At 41.8% G+C, this 18,603-nt stretch overlaps 1 protein-coding gene across 4 annotated transcripts in view; it reads right to left on the bottom strand.

The window, feature by feature from the left end:
• Positions 1–18,603, bottom strand: part of LOC139576521 (lysyl oxidase homolog 2B-like) — a 66,173-nt gene that overhangs the window by 23,267 nt on the left and 24,303 nt on the right. For all 4 annotated transcript variants that reach the window (XM_071402720.1, XM_071402719.1, XM_071402721.1 and 1 more), the window contains 2 exons: positions 11,190–11,401; positions 1,266–1,482 (listed from right to left, as the gene is read on the bottom strand). In XM_071402720.1, coding sequence (XP_071258821.1) covers positions 1,266–1,482; positions 11,190–11,401 — 429 coding nt within the window. The remainder of the gene's footprint in view (positions 1–1,265; positions 1,483–11,189; positions 11,402–18,603) is intronic.

Here is an 18,603-nt window from a genome sequence, read left to right as displayed (position 1 = left end):
TCAGATCAGCGATAAATTAACCCACTCATATTGACAGAATATAGTTCGACCCCCACAGCTACAGTATTTCCCCTATCTACTGTATGTTTTATTTGCCATAGCCCAGCAGTGGCACAGCAGAAATCTGACTGAATAATAGAAATAGAATCACTAGAACAGGTATCCCCAGTCAAGTCAATAGGTCTGGCTATATCCGGTGTTATGATTATATTTCTATAGACAGAATGCAGTGGTTTAGTAAGTCCGTGGTGGCAAAAATTGCCTTTTCCATTTATTCAGATTACAACATTTCCCTTTCGGTTATTTGAAAATGAAATCATCTCCAGACTATCGCTATCTTTAAAACAAGTTGTCACGATCGTCGTAATAAGGACGGGACCAAGGCGCAGCAGCGTGTGTAGAGTTCCACATCTATATTTCAGTGGAACTTCAAAACAAAACAATAAACCAATAACGAAACGTGAAAGTAGTGGTGCACATGCAGAAACACAAAACAATATCCCACAAACACAGGTGGGAAAAATGGCTACCTAAATATGATCCCCAATTAGAGGCAACGATTACCAGCTGCCTCTAATTGGGAACCATACAAAACACCAACATGGAAATATTGAGCCCCCTAGTCACACCCCCTAGTCACGCCCTGACCTCCTACACCATAGAGAACCAAGGGCTCTCTATGGTCAGGACGTGACACAAGTCATATAAAGCTGGTTTGAAATGTTATTTTTATTCACCAGAAAGACGAATATTACAACAAATATTATGACTAAACTCAAATATATAATTTGATTATTTTTTTAAAACATTATTTTTTTGGGGGGGGGAAATTGCATAATATTTGTTAATGATATTATAAATAATACTGGTGAAGTTGTCACACATGCAGCTAACAAACATATATGTAAATGTCTGCTATATCCAAAATTACAACCAACTGATTGCAGCATTACCGCAAAAACGGAAGAAGCAAGTGGAAGAACATAAGGAACTTGTCTGTCGGCCCTACATTAAAGATCAAAATTGGTGAAAGAAAATTGTGATAAATAAATAAGTATACCAGTTTCATTTAAGGACCCAAAAATTGACAGCGGTGCCATACAGGTTGCTAAATATTTGGGAAGAGATTTTCGATTCCATGGCACATGGTTATAGAACTGATACACAAAACAAAGCCACATTCAAAACGTAGAGTTTTTCAATTTAAATTATTATACAAAATTATTGCAACCAATAGAATAAAAATACATGTCTGTGGTGCCTACCTCTTGTCTAAAGGCCTTCCTGAAGCCTGTCATGGGGGTTGGGGAGAAGGCTCTTCCTGGCACACAGCTGACCACCACGGGCGTGCCCCCACCACAGGTGCTATTGGCCTTTGCTGCCACGTCATGGCCCAGCTTGCAGCTTGACACGTGGGCCTCGTTTCCAGTGCAGTTGACAGAGTAATCCCAGTAAGAGGGCTTTCTCCTGCGGGCAAACATCCTGAGAACACAGGGAACACATAGTCAAATAATAACATTTCATACACAAAGCTGCTATCCCTTTTTCCCTAACACCTATACACTACAGCATCAAACATAACCGTATGTTGTCAGCTAGTGGTTAAATAACAAGGCATATCTGATAACAAAGGGTTACGTATTAGGATACAGATGTGCATGTTTAGTCTGGGATGTGAGCAACACGTGCGGTTAATTGAGGTCTTCCAGGCCTGTAGGGATGTTAATCCATTCCTTTACTTTTTAATAGTTAGCCAACCAAAGTGTTTAATGAATGTTTAGGGCAGAACAGCGTGTGCTCATCCTGCGTCTATATCACATGTCTGAGAGGTGTACATGAAAGCAGATTAAAGAGGAGGAGACACGCACGCACACAGCATTGGTTTTCCATTTGGAACCTGGATAAAGAAGATTGCCGCTCACTGTCTGGAACCCATCCAAAACCAGCGTTCTAAGCCATTGAGACTGCGGGCGACATACAGAAGTTGTGAGTGTAGGATGGAAAAATAGAACTTTGGGAAAAAAGGACCGAAAAAGCAATCACATGTTTGTTTTGGAACAGTGATCTATTACTACGCTTCAATGGAAAACTGTAATTTATACAGTAATGTGGGGTATTATCAACAATAAAATATTGAGAAAGCATTATACTGCAGCATACTGTAAATCAGGGTTCGCCAAATGGCAGTGATTTTATTCTAAGCAAAAATATATTAGTTTTAATTACTGGACATAAAAGACTGCAAAAACACCAGCAAATCAGCTCCAAGTGATTTTAATTTAGGAAATCTGTTCCAAAGTATTCCCACAAATAAAAGAGAGATATACAGTGCATTTGGAAAGTGTTCAGACCCCTTGACTTTTTCCACATTTTGTTATGTTACAGCCGTATTCCAAAATTGATTTTTTTTAAATCTCAATCTCCTGTGACAGGCAATACCCTGCAATGACAAGGCAAAAACTGTTTTTTAGATTTTTTTGCAAAAAATAAAATTAAAATAACTGAAATTTCACATCTACATAAGTATTCAGACGCACCTTTGCGATTCCTGCCTGGAGACTTCTTGTAGATCCTCTTAAGCTCTGTCAGGTTAGATGAGGAGCGTCGCTGCACAGCTATTTTCAGGTCTCTTCAGTGATGTTCGATCGGGTTCAAGTCCGGGCTCTGGCTGGGCCACTGATGGACATTCAGAGTTCTGAACACTCTGGAGCAGATTTTCATCAAGAATCTCTCTGTTTTTTGCTCTGTTAATCTTTCCCTCGATCCTGACTAGTCTCCCAGTCCCTGCCACTGAAAAACATCCCCACAGCATGATGCTGCCACCACCATGCTTCACCGTAGGGATAGTGCCAGGTTTCCTCAAGACTTGACGCTTGGCATTCAGGCCAAAGAGTTCAATCTTGGTTTCATCAGACCAGAGAATCTTGTTTCTCAAGATCTGAGAGTCCTTAGGTGCTTTTTGGCTCCAAGCGGGCTGTCATGTGCCTTTTACTGAGGAGTGGCTTCTGTCTGGCCACTCTACCATAAAGGGCTGATTGGTGGAGTGCTGCAGAGATGGTTGTCTTTCTGGAAGGTTCTCCTATCTCCACAGAGGAACTCTGGAGCTCTGTCAGAGTGACCATCGGGTTCTTGGTCACCTCCCTGACGAAAGCCCTTCTCCCCCGATTGCTTAGTTTGGCCGGGCGGACAGTTCTAAGAAGAGTCTCGGTGGTTCCAAACTTCTTCCATTGAAGAATGATGGAGGCCACTGTGTTGTTGGGGACCTTCAATGCTGCAGAAATGTTTTGGTTCTGTATTTCCACCCTACAGAATCCAGTACTATACCGTATTTTTGGAGTGCTAAAAACTTTTTGACCACTAGTCAATGCACGCCTCTTATAAGGCACACCTCGAAATATGATAATGAGCCAGAAACAACAATACCATTATTATATTTTGAGGCATGCCTTGTTGCAACTGTTAGTGTGAGTCTGTACCAATTTAACTCATATGTGGTTATAATGCCCCATCAATATATAAAATATAAGGGCCAGATTGGAACGGCAGCAAGTTTTAAATATTTATTGCTTAAGTATTTTGTCATGTCCTTTTGGTCTCTTTTGCCCTGCAGTTGCTGCCAATTTAAAAAGCCTTTGTTACGGCTTATAGAAGTTCAAATGATCTAAAACACCAAATATGAATTGATATTATGTCATGCCTAAGCACATTACCTAGCAGCCAAACCGCTTGCACCAATCCTCATGTAAATCAGGTAAAATACTGTGAAATCTCCCCCCAATGAATTTAATTCATGAATTCATCCATTCATTAATGTATTATGATTATGGAAGCATTTTTCTTTTTTACAGTACAATACAGTCAATTCTACTGTATTGTACTGTATGTCATTACACAGTACTCGCTTTGATACTGTATTTAGATTACAGTAACTCCTTGAAAGTTTGCACGCGCTATCATTTATTTTGAAAGATGCATTTTTTTAAATGAAACATACCACAGCACGGATGACATGCATTTGGAAGATGTGTACTCAACCCCATGACCTTCAAATTATTTGGAATATGCTAAATTAAACTAGAGGGCATACAGAGACATTTGAGCAGAGGCAAAGTTTGGATTATGAAATAACTGTAGACATTGGCTGTGTGCCGCCGCCTAGACCAAACGCCAGACTATAAAAACAATCTCCATGTTTCATGGGTTTAAACCAGGTGCAGGCCGGGAGAGATGGAAAGTAGGGAGCTGCTGTACTGTGTTTACCTAAGCAGAGGAAACTTCTCTCCTTCTCTACCCCTACTGAGACAGTATATTCAAGGTTGCTTCAGATCTAGAGGCGAGGGCTAAGGTTTGAGTGATTAATAACCGCTGGCTATTCTTCTGCAGGTTTCCACGTGTATATAAGAGTTAGATCTTCCCCCAGCCCAGTCAGTACCCCATTACGACTACTTTTAGGAATGCACTGATCCTGTATACACAGTATATATACAAAGGGGGGGAAGGTTACTTACAGTTTTTCTCAATCGCGTACAAGCAATTTTCTATAGCAGAACACCTATGATCAAATACATTTACAGAATTTCAGAAATGATCTTGCTTTAGTACCTGACTTGCATATCTTAGGTGCTCTAAGGTCAGGTACTAAGGCAAGAAAATTACTTTAAATACAAATGTCATCTAGGCAATGGTTGATGATTTTTTACAATATTGCAGACATGCAGAGATGTAGAGAATGAAGTTGGGTTACTTCTAAGTCATCATCTTCGACATTGTGACCCTCCATTATGGAGCTTTGCTTTGGTGTGGATTGAGGCCTATGCACTCATATTAGTTGCGTTCCTCACGTCCTCCATTGTATTCATCTTTCCTTATTACTATTGTGATGACACCGATAAATGAAACCTGCACACAATGTGCTTATTTTTTTTTAATCAGAAAAATCAGAAATAATATTTGATTTAATGTGTATGAAATTGTTTGGTGAAGTATGCATAAAAGGAGAGTACTTGCCCATAATTCAGCACCTTTGGATAGTTGTTTTTCCAATTTTGATCATCATGATATAGTGACTGCAAAGAAAATGCATTGATATACTGGGATTTTTTAAAGACAGACTAACTTACTGTTTTGTCTGCTAGGAATCAAGAGATAAGTATTGCTGCATTCATCTTTTTAAAGGCAGACATGTTATTTTGATGAATGTACACTCTGTGCAATTTTGACTGTATAATATAGTTTTGATGAATGTATTTGTGTTTTGAGAAGGCAACATCATTTTGAACAAGCATTTACTGTTTTGCAAAAGGCCAGATATTTCTGTCTTGCAGACTTAGTATTGAAAATCGACAACATTGTTTAAAACATTTTTTGTGGTATTGAGAAAAACTGTAAATTCTAAGAGATTGTGTGATGTGAAGCAGAATACAGGAAGTTTTTGTATTATTGCTCTGTAAATCCCCATCAAAATCCGTCTGTTTAAGCTAGAGATATATGTTTTATTGCATGGACTACGTCTCAATCCGCCAGGTCAGAGTTAGTAGGGATGACCTGTGATGTTCTCTTGATAAGTGTGTGAATTGGACCACTTTCCTGTCGAAATGTAACAAGTACTTTTGGGTGTCAGGGAAAATGTATGGAGTAAAAAGTACATTCTTTTCTTTAGGAATGTAGTGAAGTAAAAGTAAAGTTGGCAAAAATATAAATAGTAAAGTACAGATATTCACAAAACTACTTAAGTAGTACTTTAAAGTATTTTTTACTTAAGTACTTTACACCACCGATTAAGGCAAATATGTTCTGTATCCGATAAGTGGAGCACCAAAAAAAAATAAAAAAAGATCCACAGCGAGAGGGTAAGAAGGTTAATGTTCTGGTGAGTTGTACGTTTGGTGAATAACGGCCTAAAGTTTCAGTAGCATATCGGGGAGTAAAAGTAACCACATAGGTTCATAATTTCCACTATGAGGGAACTCTTATTTAATTGTTATTTGTTTTGTTATTTTTTGTTGGGGGGCTTACAGGTACATTATCCATTTCAAATGACAGTATATGTTTATAAAACATATATAAGTATAAGTATATGTAAGTATAAGTATATGTTTATAAAACATGTACTGTACTCACAATCTGCCACTAGAAAAAAAACGGTAAGAAATACAGTGATAATAAATTCACACTAAATAGAAAACAAAAAAGAAGTGGACCTCCAACCTCCCTTCCCATTCCCCCAACCCCACCCCCTGAAGCCATGTTTCCAAACCCTTTCCACCAACCTAGCAACTAGGGTTGCTGGTCAGTCACCCACCACCATCGGCAAGGGTACGGATTCCACATTTGGACCATTGGGGGGGATGCAAAAGGCCGCCCTCCAGATCGCAAGGGGTTATTGTGAAAGGAGTATGGGCATGACATTTTGATTTGCATAACATGTAAATTGTGTGCGCAATTGTAGGACAAAAGCATAGTTTACATTGTTTAAGGGATATATCAGTGAACACCACCTCTTCCAGGGCAATAGGAGACACCATATCTTTCTATACTCAGCCAGGGGACTGAAGAATCATGTCTAAACCAATTTAGGATGGGATGAAATGCTAGTGCCTGAAAATACCATTTAAAGTTTGGTATGGATAGTCCTTCTATATCTTTTCCTATCTGCAAGTTTGTTACTTTTATCCTTGCCATATACTTTTTGTAACAAGGGAAGCATTGAACTATAGAAATTCCCATATGTTCCAAAAATGACCAAAGATATGGCCATTCTAGTCTATCAAAACTTTTTCTACGTCGAGAGATAGAACTGCCCAAGGAGATTTGGTTTCTGATGAAGCATGTAAGATATGAAATAAACGACAGAGTTTATCTGAGGATAATCGTTTTTTAACAAACCCCCTTTGGTCCAGATCTACCAATTTGGGTAAGTAGGTGTCAAGACGGGACAACAGAATTTTTGAAAATAGTTTAATATCTGTGTTTATCAAAGACAGAGGGCGACAGTGAGAGCACTGGGTGGCGTCCTTAGCTTTTTTAAATAAAATAAAAATTAGTGCTGTATTTACATCCCTTCCCAATGAACCTTTGTGAACGGCTGTATTAATCATTTCAAGTAACAGTGGACCTCAATAGACCTCAGGAGGAATACCGTCACAACCAGGTGATTTGCCTTTATTCATGATACCTAATGCCCTTTTGAGCTCATGGAGAAACATTTAGTATTTCTGTTTATTGTCATTTGCATTTCTGAAACCTGTTTTCGCTTTGTCACTATGGGGTATTGTGTGTAGATTTATGAGGGCTGTAACGTAACAAAATGAGAAAAAAGGGAACTGAATAGTTTCCTAATGCACTGTACCTGGCCACCGCGGGGGAAATGTCACCATATGCGCAGTTATGAACCTCAAATGGGGTCATCCACCGCCATGCCACCCTTGGACCATTCAACACTGCCCATCTCCTTAATTTCCTGAACACCTTACAGTACATGACAATCTTTTTCACCCAGAGCAGAGAGTGCCAGGTGATGCTGAGCAGCAAATGTATGTTCTAATTTGGGACAACATAGGTTTCCATCGGGCTACTCAGGTCAGGTCAGCTTCCATGACTATCCCAGGTTTACAATTCTTTATCTCCCACCATATTGCCAATTCTCAAACCCATTGAGGAGTTGTTTTCAGCATGGCGTGGAAGGTGTATGATCGCAAACCCCATGAACGTATGGCCCTTCTCCAGGCAATGGAGGAGGGCTGTGGTGACATTCCAGCAGAGTCCTGTTATGGGTGGATGCGTCATGCCAGAAGATATTTCCCCCGCTGTCTGGCCAAGGAGAATATCGCCTGTGATGTTGATGAAAATCTGTGGCGGGACCAAAACAACAGACATGACTAATTTTGTTTTCGCAATGGAGTATTTGTTTCTTGAGGTTTGATTGTGATTTTACTACATTTTCACCGTTTCTTTATCTATTCCGTACAATTGATCTAACATACTGTACAGTACAGTAGTACAAATAGGCCTATTTTTGTTTTCATTTTTACTGTATGTGTGCTTACAGTCTGCTGTTTGTCATGTATTGAGTCATGTTGAAATATAAAACTTGCATTGGTGTTCCTTTCTTGTTTGAGTACATGCACACAATATACAGTATGACAACAACATCTTTGTCTTCACACTGAAATAGGCTCTGATAGTAGTGTTTTGAATATGTCACATCGGTTGTCACTAAGTTAGATTCATTTGATGTGTGTGTGTCTCATTTGTACGCAGAGTTTCATTTTGAAGATAATAGCTAGTGTTACCATTCTTTTATCTGAAAGGTAATTGTTATCTTTAGTGTTGATAAGCCCATGGGTGTAAAATAAAAAGCTTGACCCACAGGGAAACCCACTCATTGGTCGCTTCCCACCCAGAAGAACCTCTCAATAAATCATTCCCCCTTCCCTGCCCCCCCTTCCCCTTCCCCAGCCCCCTCCCCCCCAGCCCTTCCGCCCCGGTTCCCCCAACCTGCACTATAATTACGGGGTTGCAGCATAACGGAGAGTGGCAGCCTTACATATGAAATCTCTTAATCAGCATATTTTTGGTCTTAAGGTATTAACAAAATATATATTTTTAAAAAAAAGTAAGCTATATACTGTACAAGGCCAATGTGCAGGGATATGGTGTAAGTTGAGGTAATATACGCATACATGTAGGCAGGGGTAAAAAGTGACTAGGCAGCCGGATAAGTAATAATAAATAGTAGCAGCATCGAGGCGCTACAGGAGGAGCTATAGGAGGAGCTATAGGAGGACGGGATCAATGTAATGGCTGGAATGGAATTCATGGAATGGAGCCAAACATCTGGTTTCCATATGTTTGATGTGTTTGATACCATTCCATTTATTCCATTCCAGCCATTATAATGAGCCCATCCCCCTATAGCTCCTCACACCAACATCCTCTAAGGTGTGTGTAAGTGTGTGTGGTGTCTGTATGTGTGAGTGTGTGTTTGTGTGTGCGCTATGTGTGTGTGTGTGTGTGTGTGTATGTGTGTGCGCGTGCGTGTGTATGTGTGTGCGCATGCGTGTGTGTGTAAGAGAGTGACAGTGTGTGTGGATAGAGACCTGAGAGTGTGCATAAAGTCAATGCAGATTGAGTAAATGCAGCTAGACGATGGTTGGGGGTGAGCAGCCATCGGTTAGCTATTCAGCAGTCTAATTTCTTGGAGATAGAAGCTGTCTCTAAGCTTGTTGGTCCGAGACCTGATGCTCCTGTACCTTTTTCCAGATGGTAGTGGAGACAACAGTACATTGCTGAGTTGGCTGAGGTCTTTGGAAATTTTCTGGGTCTTCCTCATACACCGCCTGATATAAATGTCCTGGATGGCAGGGAGCTTAGCCCTAGTGATGTACTGGGCCGTCCGCACCACCCTCTGTAGTTGAGGGAGATGCTGGCACCATTCTCTGACATCCTCCCTGTAGGATGTATCATTGCTGTCAGTGATCAGGCCTACTAACGTCGTGTCGTCAGCAAACTTGATGATGGTGTTGGAGTCGTGCGTGGCCATGTAGTAGTGTGTGAACAGGGAGTACAGAAAGGGACTAAGCACAACCCCTTGGGGGGCCTGCGTGTTGAGGGTCAGCGCGTGGTGGAGGTGTTGTTGCTTACCCTCACCACCTGGGGTTGGCCCATCAGGAAGTCCAGGATCATAAAAAATCATCTCACACTCACTACCGAGTTACAAACTGCCTCGGGAAGCAATGTCAGCACAATAACTGTTCATCGGGAGATTCGTGAAATGGGTTTCCATGGCCGAGCAGCCTCACACAAGCCTAACACAAGCCTAAGATTACCATGCACAATGCCAAGCGTCGGCTGGAGTGGTGTAACGCTCACCGCCATTGGACTCTAGAGCAATGGAAATGTGTTCTCTGTAGTGATGAATCACGCTTCACCATCTGGCAGTCCGACGGACGAATCTGGGTTTGGCGGATGCCAGGAGAACGCTACTTGCCCCAATGCATTGTGCCAACTGTAAAGTTTGGTGGAGGAATAATGGTCTGGGACTGTTTTTCATGGTTCAGGCTAGGCCCCTTAGTTCTAGTGAAGGGAAATCTTAACGCTACAGCATACAATGAATTCTAGATGATTCTATGCTTCCAACTTCGTGGCAATAGTTTGGGGAAGGTCCTTTCCTGTTTCAGCATGACAATGCTCCCGTGCACAAAGTGAGGTCCATACAGAAATGGTTTGTCGAGATCGGTGTGGAAGAACTTGACTGGCCTGCACAGAGCCCTGACCTCAACTCCATCGAACACCTTTGGGATGAATTGGAATGCAGACTGCGAGCCAGGCCTCATCGCCCAAAATAAGTGTCTGACCTCACTAATGCTCTTGTGGCTGAATGGAAGCAAGTCCCCGCAGAAATGTTCCAAAATCTAGTGGAAAGCCTTTCCAGAAGAGTAGAGGCTGTTATAGCAGCAAAGGAGGGACCAACTCCATATTAATGCCCATGATTTTGGAATGAGATGGTTAACGAGCAGGTGTTCATATACTTTTGGTCATGTAGTAGTGTATCATGTTACAAAAAGGTGCGCGTTGCTCCAAAATATCCGACTCCACCCATGCGCACGTACACGTGCTAAATAATGGAGTGGAGTGAGTGGAGAGCTTAAGAGTCAAGGTTTCTGTGTCGTGTACCAATAATTAATCTTGACTAACATGAGGTATGGGTCTGTTACTGCTTTGTTGCACTGGGCCTAGGAGAGTAACTGGGAAAGTAAATGTAAATGACCGCCCCAGCCTTAATACATACATGTCTGAAGATGAATATAGGCCTGTGCTTGATCAAAACAGGGTCTCTCAAGTTGACATAATAAGCATTTTGCAAGAAAAACATACAGTATGCACAGTAGTGTCCTGTCCAAGGGATGTACTTGTACATCAAGCGGCCTCACGCTACAGAAACAGGATATGGGCCATTCTGGCTCGGACAAGGCGTACTTACTTATACGTGCAGTTGTCCTGCTCCATAACACTCCAATATAATGGACACTGCTGCTGCTGCCACGCCCCATCCATAGAGACGAATATAGTATTAATCTCTACACTCCCATCCCTTTAGCCAAGGACAGGAAGAAACAGAGGGAGCTCATTGTGGCCTTAAGTCCCAAAGGGGACAAAGAGGATTCAGTTAAGTCCCGGCTCTTACTCACTTGTAGACTCTGGCGTTGTACTTCCTCTCTCCGGGGAAACCGAACATGCCACAGATGACTCTGCTGTTGTGCTTGGTCCACTCCACATCACAGATCTGCTTCCACTTCCCCCCGTCCTTCACCTCCACGTAGCCCTCCGTCACTGGGATGCGCTTGCGATATGACGACAGAATGGCCCGAATATGCACGTCCTCCACCTGAATGTTTAAACTCTGTGAACAAAAACGTACATATTTGAGTATATGAGTGTCAGCTAATACAATATCTCTGCTATGGCTTTCAGTAATTGAATGAGCAAGGTATTGAGCATATCATATATGTTAATATGTGGTAGGGTTAATTTCACATTCATAGGCCAAGAGGCATCTGTATTGTACAAATATATTTCATTATAAATTATGGTCTCTTCCCCTGTGGTCCTCTATGGTCCTCTCTTACTCTATGGTCTTTTCCTTATCATCTTCAAAATAACCACTCCACATGTGAGTACATTTGGCCGTTTTCCCTTGTTACATAATCGTATACTGGAGGCAAGGCATCGACCCCCCCCCCCCCCCCCCCCCGGCACTCTAATTGCATTCCCTCATAAAGCCTCTACAGAATACCCAAACATTTTTACAATCCCATCACCTAATTAATGACAGCTCAGACCCAGCTGTACTGCAACTGCTTGGCTTTTGAACAAGGATATCAAAGGAGTGACCATGGCAACTCATACAACACTTTCTAGTCACGTTTTAAAGGGTGTCACTGGAAAGATGCTGGTAGGTGACTAAAACCCAGTCTGGGGTCAAAATGTTGGCCTATTAAACACTTTCGTAGCATTTTACCAGTGTGCAGATTAACTTTTTGTTCTAGATAGAGAAAAACACCCACAAAGCATTATGATTGGTTGTAAAATCAATGGCAACTCTCCACCAAAGATCTTTCATTTACTGTAATATTACAAGAAATAAGATTTGAATATTGTTCCACTTATTGAACCATCTGTGGTGAGAGTGACATGCTGACTTGCCTGAGGTGTTTCTCTCTTCTCCTGCAAGCATTACCAGATCAATACTGTATCATTTTAAAGGCAGCGTATATCTGTCTACATGTCTGCCTGTGTCAAAAAGTAACTTGGAGACCTTCCTCTGTGATGCCTGTTGGGAGTTTGAATACACAGCCTCTCTTCCAAAACCCCAACCCACATTCCTGCGCTACGTGAAAGTGTAGGCCATGGGCAACAGAGGAGAGGAGAGAAGTACTGTCTGATGGATATTTGTCTTTTCTTAGCGGATAGGCTGAGAAAGGTCTGGCTGAGAAACAAATCAAACCCAGGTCCTGTCCTCTCAGACCTAAAGCCACTGGCTTGTGTCTCAAATGGAACCCTATTCCCAATGTAGTGTACTACTTTTGACCAGGGCCCATAGGGCCAGTTACATCTCCATGAAAAGGTTTTCCTGAAACGTCATCATTCCACAGAAATGTTCAGATGCCACCGAACCACAGAGAAACTGAAAAAGATCTGTCTACTCTTTCCTCGACTGTTTTTTTCCAAAGATGACCACATTAACTCCAACAGTCCCACCATAGTGCTGGCGTGTTTTGGACTTCTAACCCCTTTAAAACATTGTGTGTTTAAGCTTCAGACTTCTGGGTTGTATCATTGGATTTGTCTCTTTTCTATTTCTTCTGCAACCATTGATACGGTACCAACCATTAGTCTGTGTGATTAATGGGGGCTGAGCTAAAGAGGTGTTTGTGAGACAAGGGTGGATCCTGAAGGGGCCCGGGGCCAGGACTTTTTACAAAAACCTCTGTAGAATGTTTTGAGCTACAAACTATTTGACTATCTATGAAAATCTAAGACTCTCATGAACACACAGGTAACATGTTTTGCTCTACGATGCTCACAAGGTTCACAATAATTGCTAAACGGTAAGGGGTTCTTCTACATAGAAAATAATAGGAAATCCCAGGAGTTTCGAGTTTCAAGTTTTATTAGTTGTATGTACAGGATACACATGGTATACACCGTCCAATTAAATGGTTACTTACAGGTTTTTTCTCAGCAATTCTACAACAATAAGAAATAAGAAAATATAATAATAGGAACATAAAGTAAATGGCTCAGTAGAATCGAATAAACATTTAAGCGTAGAGTGCATTCGGAAAGTATTCTGACCCCTTGACTTTTTCCACATTTTGTTACGTTACAGCCTTATTCTAAAATTGATTACATATATTTTTTCCCTCATCAATCTACACACACAATACCCCATAATGACAACTCAAAAACAGGTTTTTAGAAATGTTTGCAAATGTATTAAAAATAAAAAACTGAAATATCACATTTGCATAAGTATTCAGACCCTTTACTCAGTACTTTGTTGAAGCCCGTTTGGCAGCGATTACAGCCTTGAGTCTTCTTGGGTATGACGCTACAAGCTTGGCACAACTGTATTTGGGGAGTTTCTCCCATTCATCTCTGCAGATCCTCTCAGATCCTCTCGCTCTGTCAGGTTGGATGGGGAGCGTTGCTGCACAGCTATTTTCAGGTCTCTCCAGAGATGTTCGATCTGGGCCACTGGATACCTGTCCCGAAGCTACTCCTGCGTTGTCTTGGCTGTGGGCTTAGGGTCGTTGTCCTGTTGCAAGGTGAATCTTTGCCCCAAGCCTGAGGTCCTGAGCGATCTGGAGCAAGTTTTCATCAAGGATTTCTCTGTACTTGGCTCTGTTAATCTTTCCCTCGATCCTGACTAGTCTCCCAGTTCCTGCCACTGAAAAACATCCCAACAGCATGATGCTGCCACCACCATGCTTCACCGTAGGGATGGTGCCAGGTTTCCTCTAGATGTTACGCTTGGCATTCAGGCCAAAGAGTTCAATCTTGGTTTCATCAGACCAGAGAATCTTGTTTCTCATGGTCTGAGAGTCGTTTAGGTGCCTTTTGTCAAATTCCAAGCAGGCTGTCATGTGCCTTTTACTGAGGACTGGCTTCCGTCTGGCCACTCCACCATCAAACGCCTGATTGGTGGAGTGCTGCAGAGATGTTTGTCCTTCTGGAAGTTCCTCCCATCTCCACAGAGGAACTCTGGAGCTCTGTCAGAGTGACCATCAGGTTCTTGGTCACCTCCCTGGACAAGGCCCTTCTCGCCCGATTGCTCAGTTTGGCTGGGCGGCCAGCTCTAGGAAAAGTCTTGGTGGTTCCAAACTTCTTCCAATTAAGAATGATGGAGGCCACTGTGTTCTTAGGTACCTTCAATGCTGCAGAAATTGTTTGGTACCCTTCCCCAGATCTGTGCCTCGACATAATCCTGTCTCGGAAGTCTACGGACAATTCCTCCGACCTCATTGGCTTGGTTTTTGCTCTGACATGCACTGTCAACTGTGGGACCTTATATACAGTAGACAAGTGTGTGCCTTTCCAAATCAATTTAATTAACCACTAGTGGACTGCAATCAAGTTGTAGAAACATCTCAAGGATGATCAATGGAAACAGGATGCACCTGAGCTCAATTTCGAGTCTCATAGGAATGGGTTTGAATACTTATGTAAGCAAGGTATTTCTGTTTTTTAATCTGTATACATTTAAAAATTGTATTATGGGGTATTGTGTGAAGATTGCTGAGAATTAAAAAAAAAAATGTTTTGGGAATAAGTCTGTAACATAACAAAATGTGGACAAAGGGAAGTGGTCTGAATACTTTCAGAATGCACAGTAAGTATAATAGCGGAAGGCACAATTTATAGTCCAATATTTACACGTTTTTTGTGGAAGAGGGGAATGGGGGGGGGGGATTTTTAAATTGTGCAGTATTTAGCAATCATAAGAGTCTGGTTGCGGCAGTTTTGATATGTGTGTAGCACGAATGTATTTATGTGTACGTGTACGTGTGCGAACAGCTCATGGCTCGGGTGTATGGGGTTCTTGATGATGCTGCATGCCTTTCTCGGGCACCGTTTTGAGTAACTGTCCTGGATGGATGGGTTCACTTTCCCAGTGATCTACTGAGCCGTCTTCACCAGCCGCTGGAGGGCCTTGCGTTCGTGGACGGAGCAATTCCCGTACCAGGCCATGATGCAACCGGTCAGAACACTCTCGTGGTGCAGCGGTAGCATTTAGAGAGGACCTGGTGTGACATGCCAAATTTCTTCAGCCGCTGTTGCGCCCTCCTGACTAGAGTGGTGGTGTAGACACTTAGTGTCTCAGTGGAGGCTCCTTAGAGGAGGAAGGGGAGGTTCATCCTTCTCAGTGAATTTCATAAAAATAAAAATAGTGAAACATTAAAAAAGTTATCATTTTTAGATCAAACTAAATATATTCACGTCACCAAATAACGTATTAAAACACACTGTTTTGAAATGAAGGTCTACAGTAGCCTCAACAGCACTCTCTGGGGTAGCACCATGGTATAGCCGGAGGACAGTTATTTTCCATCCTCTTCTGGGTACGATGACTTCAATAGAAAACCTAGGAGGCTCATGGTTCTCACCCCCTAGACTTACACAGTAATTATGATGACTTCCGGAGGACGTTCTCCAACCTATCAGAGCTCTTGCTGCATGAACTGACATGTTGTCCACCCAATCAAAGGATCAGAGAATGAATCTAGTACTGAAAGCATAAGCTACATCTAGCTAGCAATGCAGTGCATAAAATGTGGTGAATAGTTGACTCAAAGAGAGAGAAAGGCAATAGTTGAACAGTTTTGAACAAATTAATTTATTACAAATTTAGGTAGAAGCAGCAGAAAGAGAGAGAGAGCTAGCTATATTTTGTTGTATTTTTTTCACTTTCACTTAGCTAGCGAATGCAGCTAGCTAATTTATCCTACTAAAACACCCAGCTCAAACAGAGAGGAATGCTATTTATGTTAGCTAGCTGGCTAAGTCTTCTAAGTCAAGGTAAGCTTTCGGTTTTATACATTTATTGCCACTGGGGCCTGCTGGTGTAACTGCTAAACAGCTTGCTGTACACTGTGCTGCATGATAGTAGCGGGTTTAGTTAGTAGCTATGTTGACTATGACGTTAGCTAATACGGTGACAATGTAGGCTTTGTGTAGCATTTAGTGTTTATGGTATGAAGGTTTAGTTTTGAAAGGTTTTTTCTCCTGGTCACAGACAGCTGTTGTTTTGTGCACTGAAGTCCACAAATTGTGGGAAAAGGTGGAGAGGAGAGGAGAGCGCTTAGATGCGAGAATTATACAACGAGCAAAGTGATGATTTTGTTTGTATGTTTCAGCATGACAATATCCCCGTGCACAAAGCGAGGTCCATACAGAAATAGTTTGTTGCAATTGGTGTAGAAGAACTTGACTGGCCTGCACAGAGCCCTCACCTCAACCCCATCAAACACCTTTGGGATGAATTGGAATGCCTATTGCGAGCCAGGCCTAATCGCTTAACATCAGTGCCCGACCTCACTAATGCACGTGGCTGAATGGAAGCAAGTCCCTGCAGAAATGTTCCAACATCTAGTGGAAAGCCTTCCCAGAAGAGTGGAAGGTGTTACAGCAGCAAAGGGGGACCAACTCCATATTAAAAACCCATGATTTTGGAATGAGATGTTCGACGAGAAGGTGTCCACAAACTTTCATTCGTAGGCTAGGTTGTAGCAGCCTCATGATGGGTATAGCGGAAATTTGAGTATCTAAACCTATCAATGTTAATATAAAAGGCCATGCTGATAAAAAAAAATGTCCTCCCTAATCTTAAACAGCACCCGACCGCCACTGCAGTGTCTATAATACTGTAATAAGCTCACATAGTTGCTGTCACAAAGTTGTCACTGACCATGTGGAGATTCATTTCCCACTGAGCAAACTATTTCTGTATTTACAGCATTCATATAAATTCCTTTTTATCAGGTTCTTGCTCTGGAGGACCTTCTTTTTACATTCACATTTGTCAATAAAACGAATGAATGCAACTCTTTATGTCAACTTGTTTTACATTCTACTTGTAGCCATGGTTGTCCTGAAAAGAACATGGTAAAACACTTCATTGTGAGGTTAAATATAAAGGGCTGGACATGCATATAAAAGAAAGTCAGATAAATGAAAAAGACGATTTTTGCTTGGATCTCGGCAGTGATAGGATTAACCAGTGAGTGGAGTGAAGAGATGCAGGATGCTGAGGATGTAAAACTATCTGGGGGTTCCAACCCTGTGACATGACGACATGATAATTGAGGAAACTGTGGTGATAGCGACCTTGTCTGTTTTAGATTATCTGGTAGTATACTGTACTTTGAAGAAAGTCTGCCCAATAAAAACCAAGGTTGCCTCCCAAATAACCCGCTATTTCCCATGTAGTGCAGTTGCTTTTAACCAGGGCCCATAGCGACCGTCAAGCAGGATTCTCGCAGATAACAGACTTATCACCTCCTCCAGAACTTTACATTAATAGTGAACAGGTATAGTACTTAACATGAATTAAATGACCCGACTCCAAAACGTATTACAGAGATGAATACACAGATAGAAGATACAACTGCTCTGACAGGCATGATAGAATAAAAATACAATTTCCTCCCAACAGACTTATACTGGCCAAGACAAACACTATCACTGGCTAATAACTCTAACATACAGGATTTACCTGTACGGATGAAGCAGTCTCTCAAGCTGTACTTAAACCTAACAGTCTTACATAGAAGCCAGTCATCAAAATATTATTCTGAATAACCCTCCTCTTTAATTTGTTTTGCTGTTAAAGAAAGGAGTGAACTTGTTCCACTAACTGAATCTCGCATGGCAACCCAACCTCCACCTTCCCTGCTTGCTATTGGGCACCCAGCCCCTTTAATGATTGACTTCCTGTTTAGAGTTCAGGACTGCACTTTCCTCGGTGCCTCATTCAAATGTCTAGAAAAGAAATGCCTGTTGATTGCAGCGGTGTTGTTGTAGAATAGCACAGCAGAAAAACAGCAGCCGGTGAGATACTTCTAACATATGTGGCTTGTTTCTATGCACTTTGGGGGAGGGGTTTCCAGGAATTGGCAGCAGGGGGGGGAAGGTGCAGCAGATGGAAAAGCCATTAGTGGGATGCGTCTTTGTGAGGAGGTAGAGAGAGGAGCAAAGGAGAGGAAGCTAGTGGCCCCTCTCTCTGACTGTCTCATTGTTGCTATCATCCGGAATCAATTAGTTCATCTATGATGTCTATATACAGTGGCTTGCGAAAGTCTTCACCACCCTTCACATTTGTCCTATGTTGTTGCCTTACAACCTGGAATTAAAATTGATTTTTTTTTGGGGGGGGGGGGGGGGGGGGGTTGTATCATTTACACAACATGCCTACCACTTTGAAGATGCTAAATATTTTTTATTGGGAAACAAACAAGAAATAAGACAAGAACAAAAAACAGAAAACTTGAGCGTGCATAACTATTCGCCCCCCAAAGTCAATACTTTGTAGAGCCCCCTTTT

The sequence above is a fragment of the Salvelinus alpinus genome, chromosome 5 (genome assembly GCF_045679555.1).
Source record: "Salvelinus alpinus chromosome 5, SLU_Salpinus.1, whole genome shotgun sequence".
NCBI lineage: Eukaryota > Metazoa > Chordata > Actinopteri > Salmoniformes > Salmonidae > Salvelinus > Salvelinus alpinus.
The sequence above is the reverse complement of the archived record's forward strand: the minus strand, read 5'-3'. Positions and strand labels throughout refer to the sequence as shown.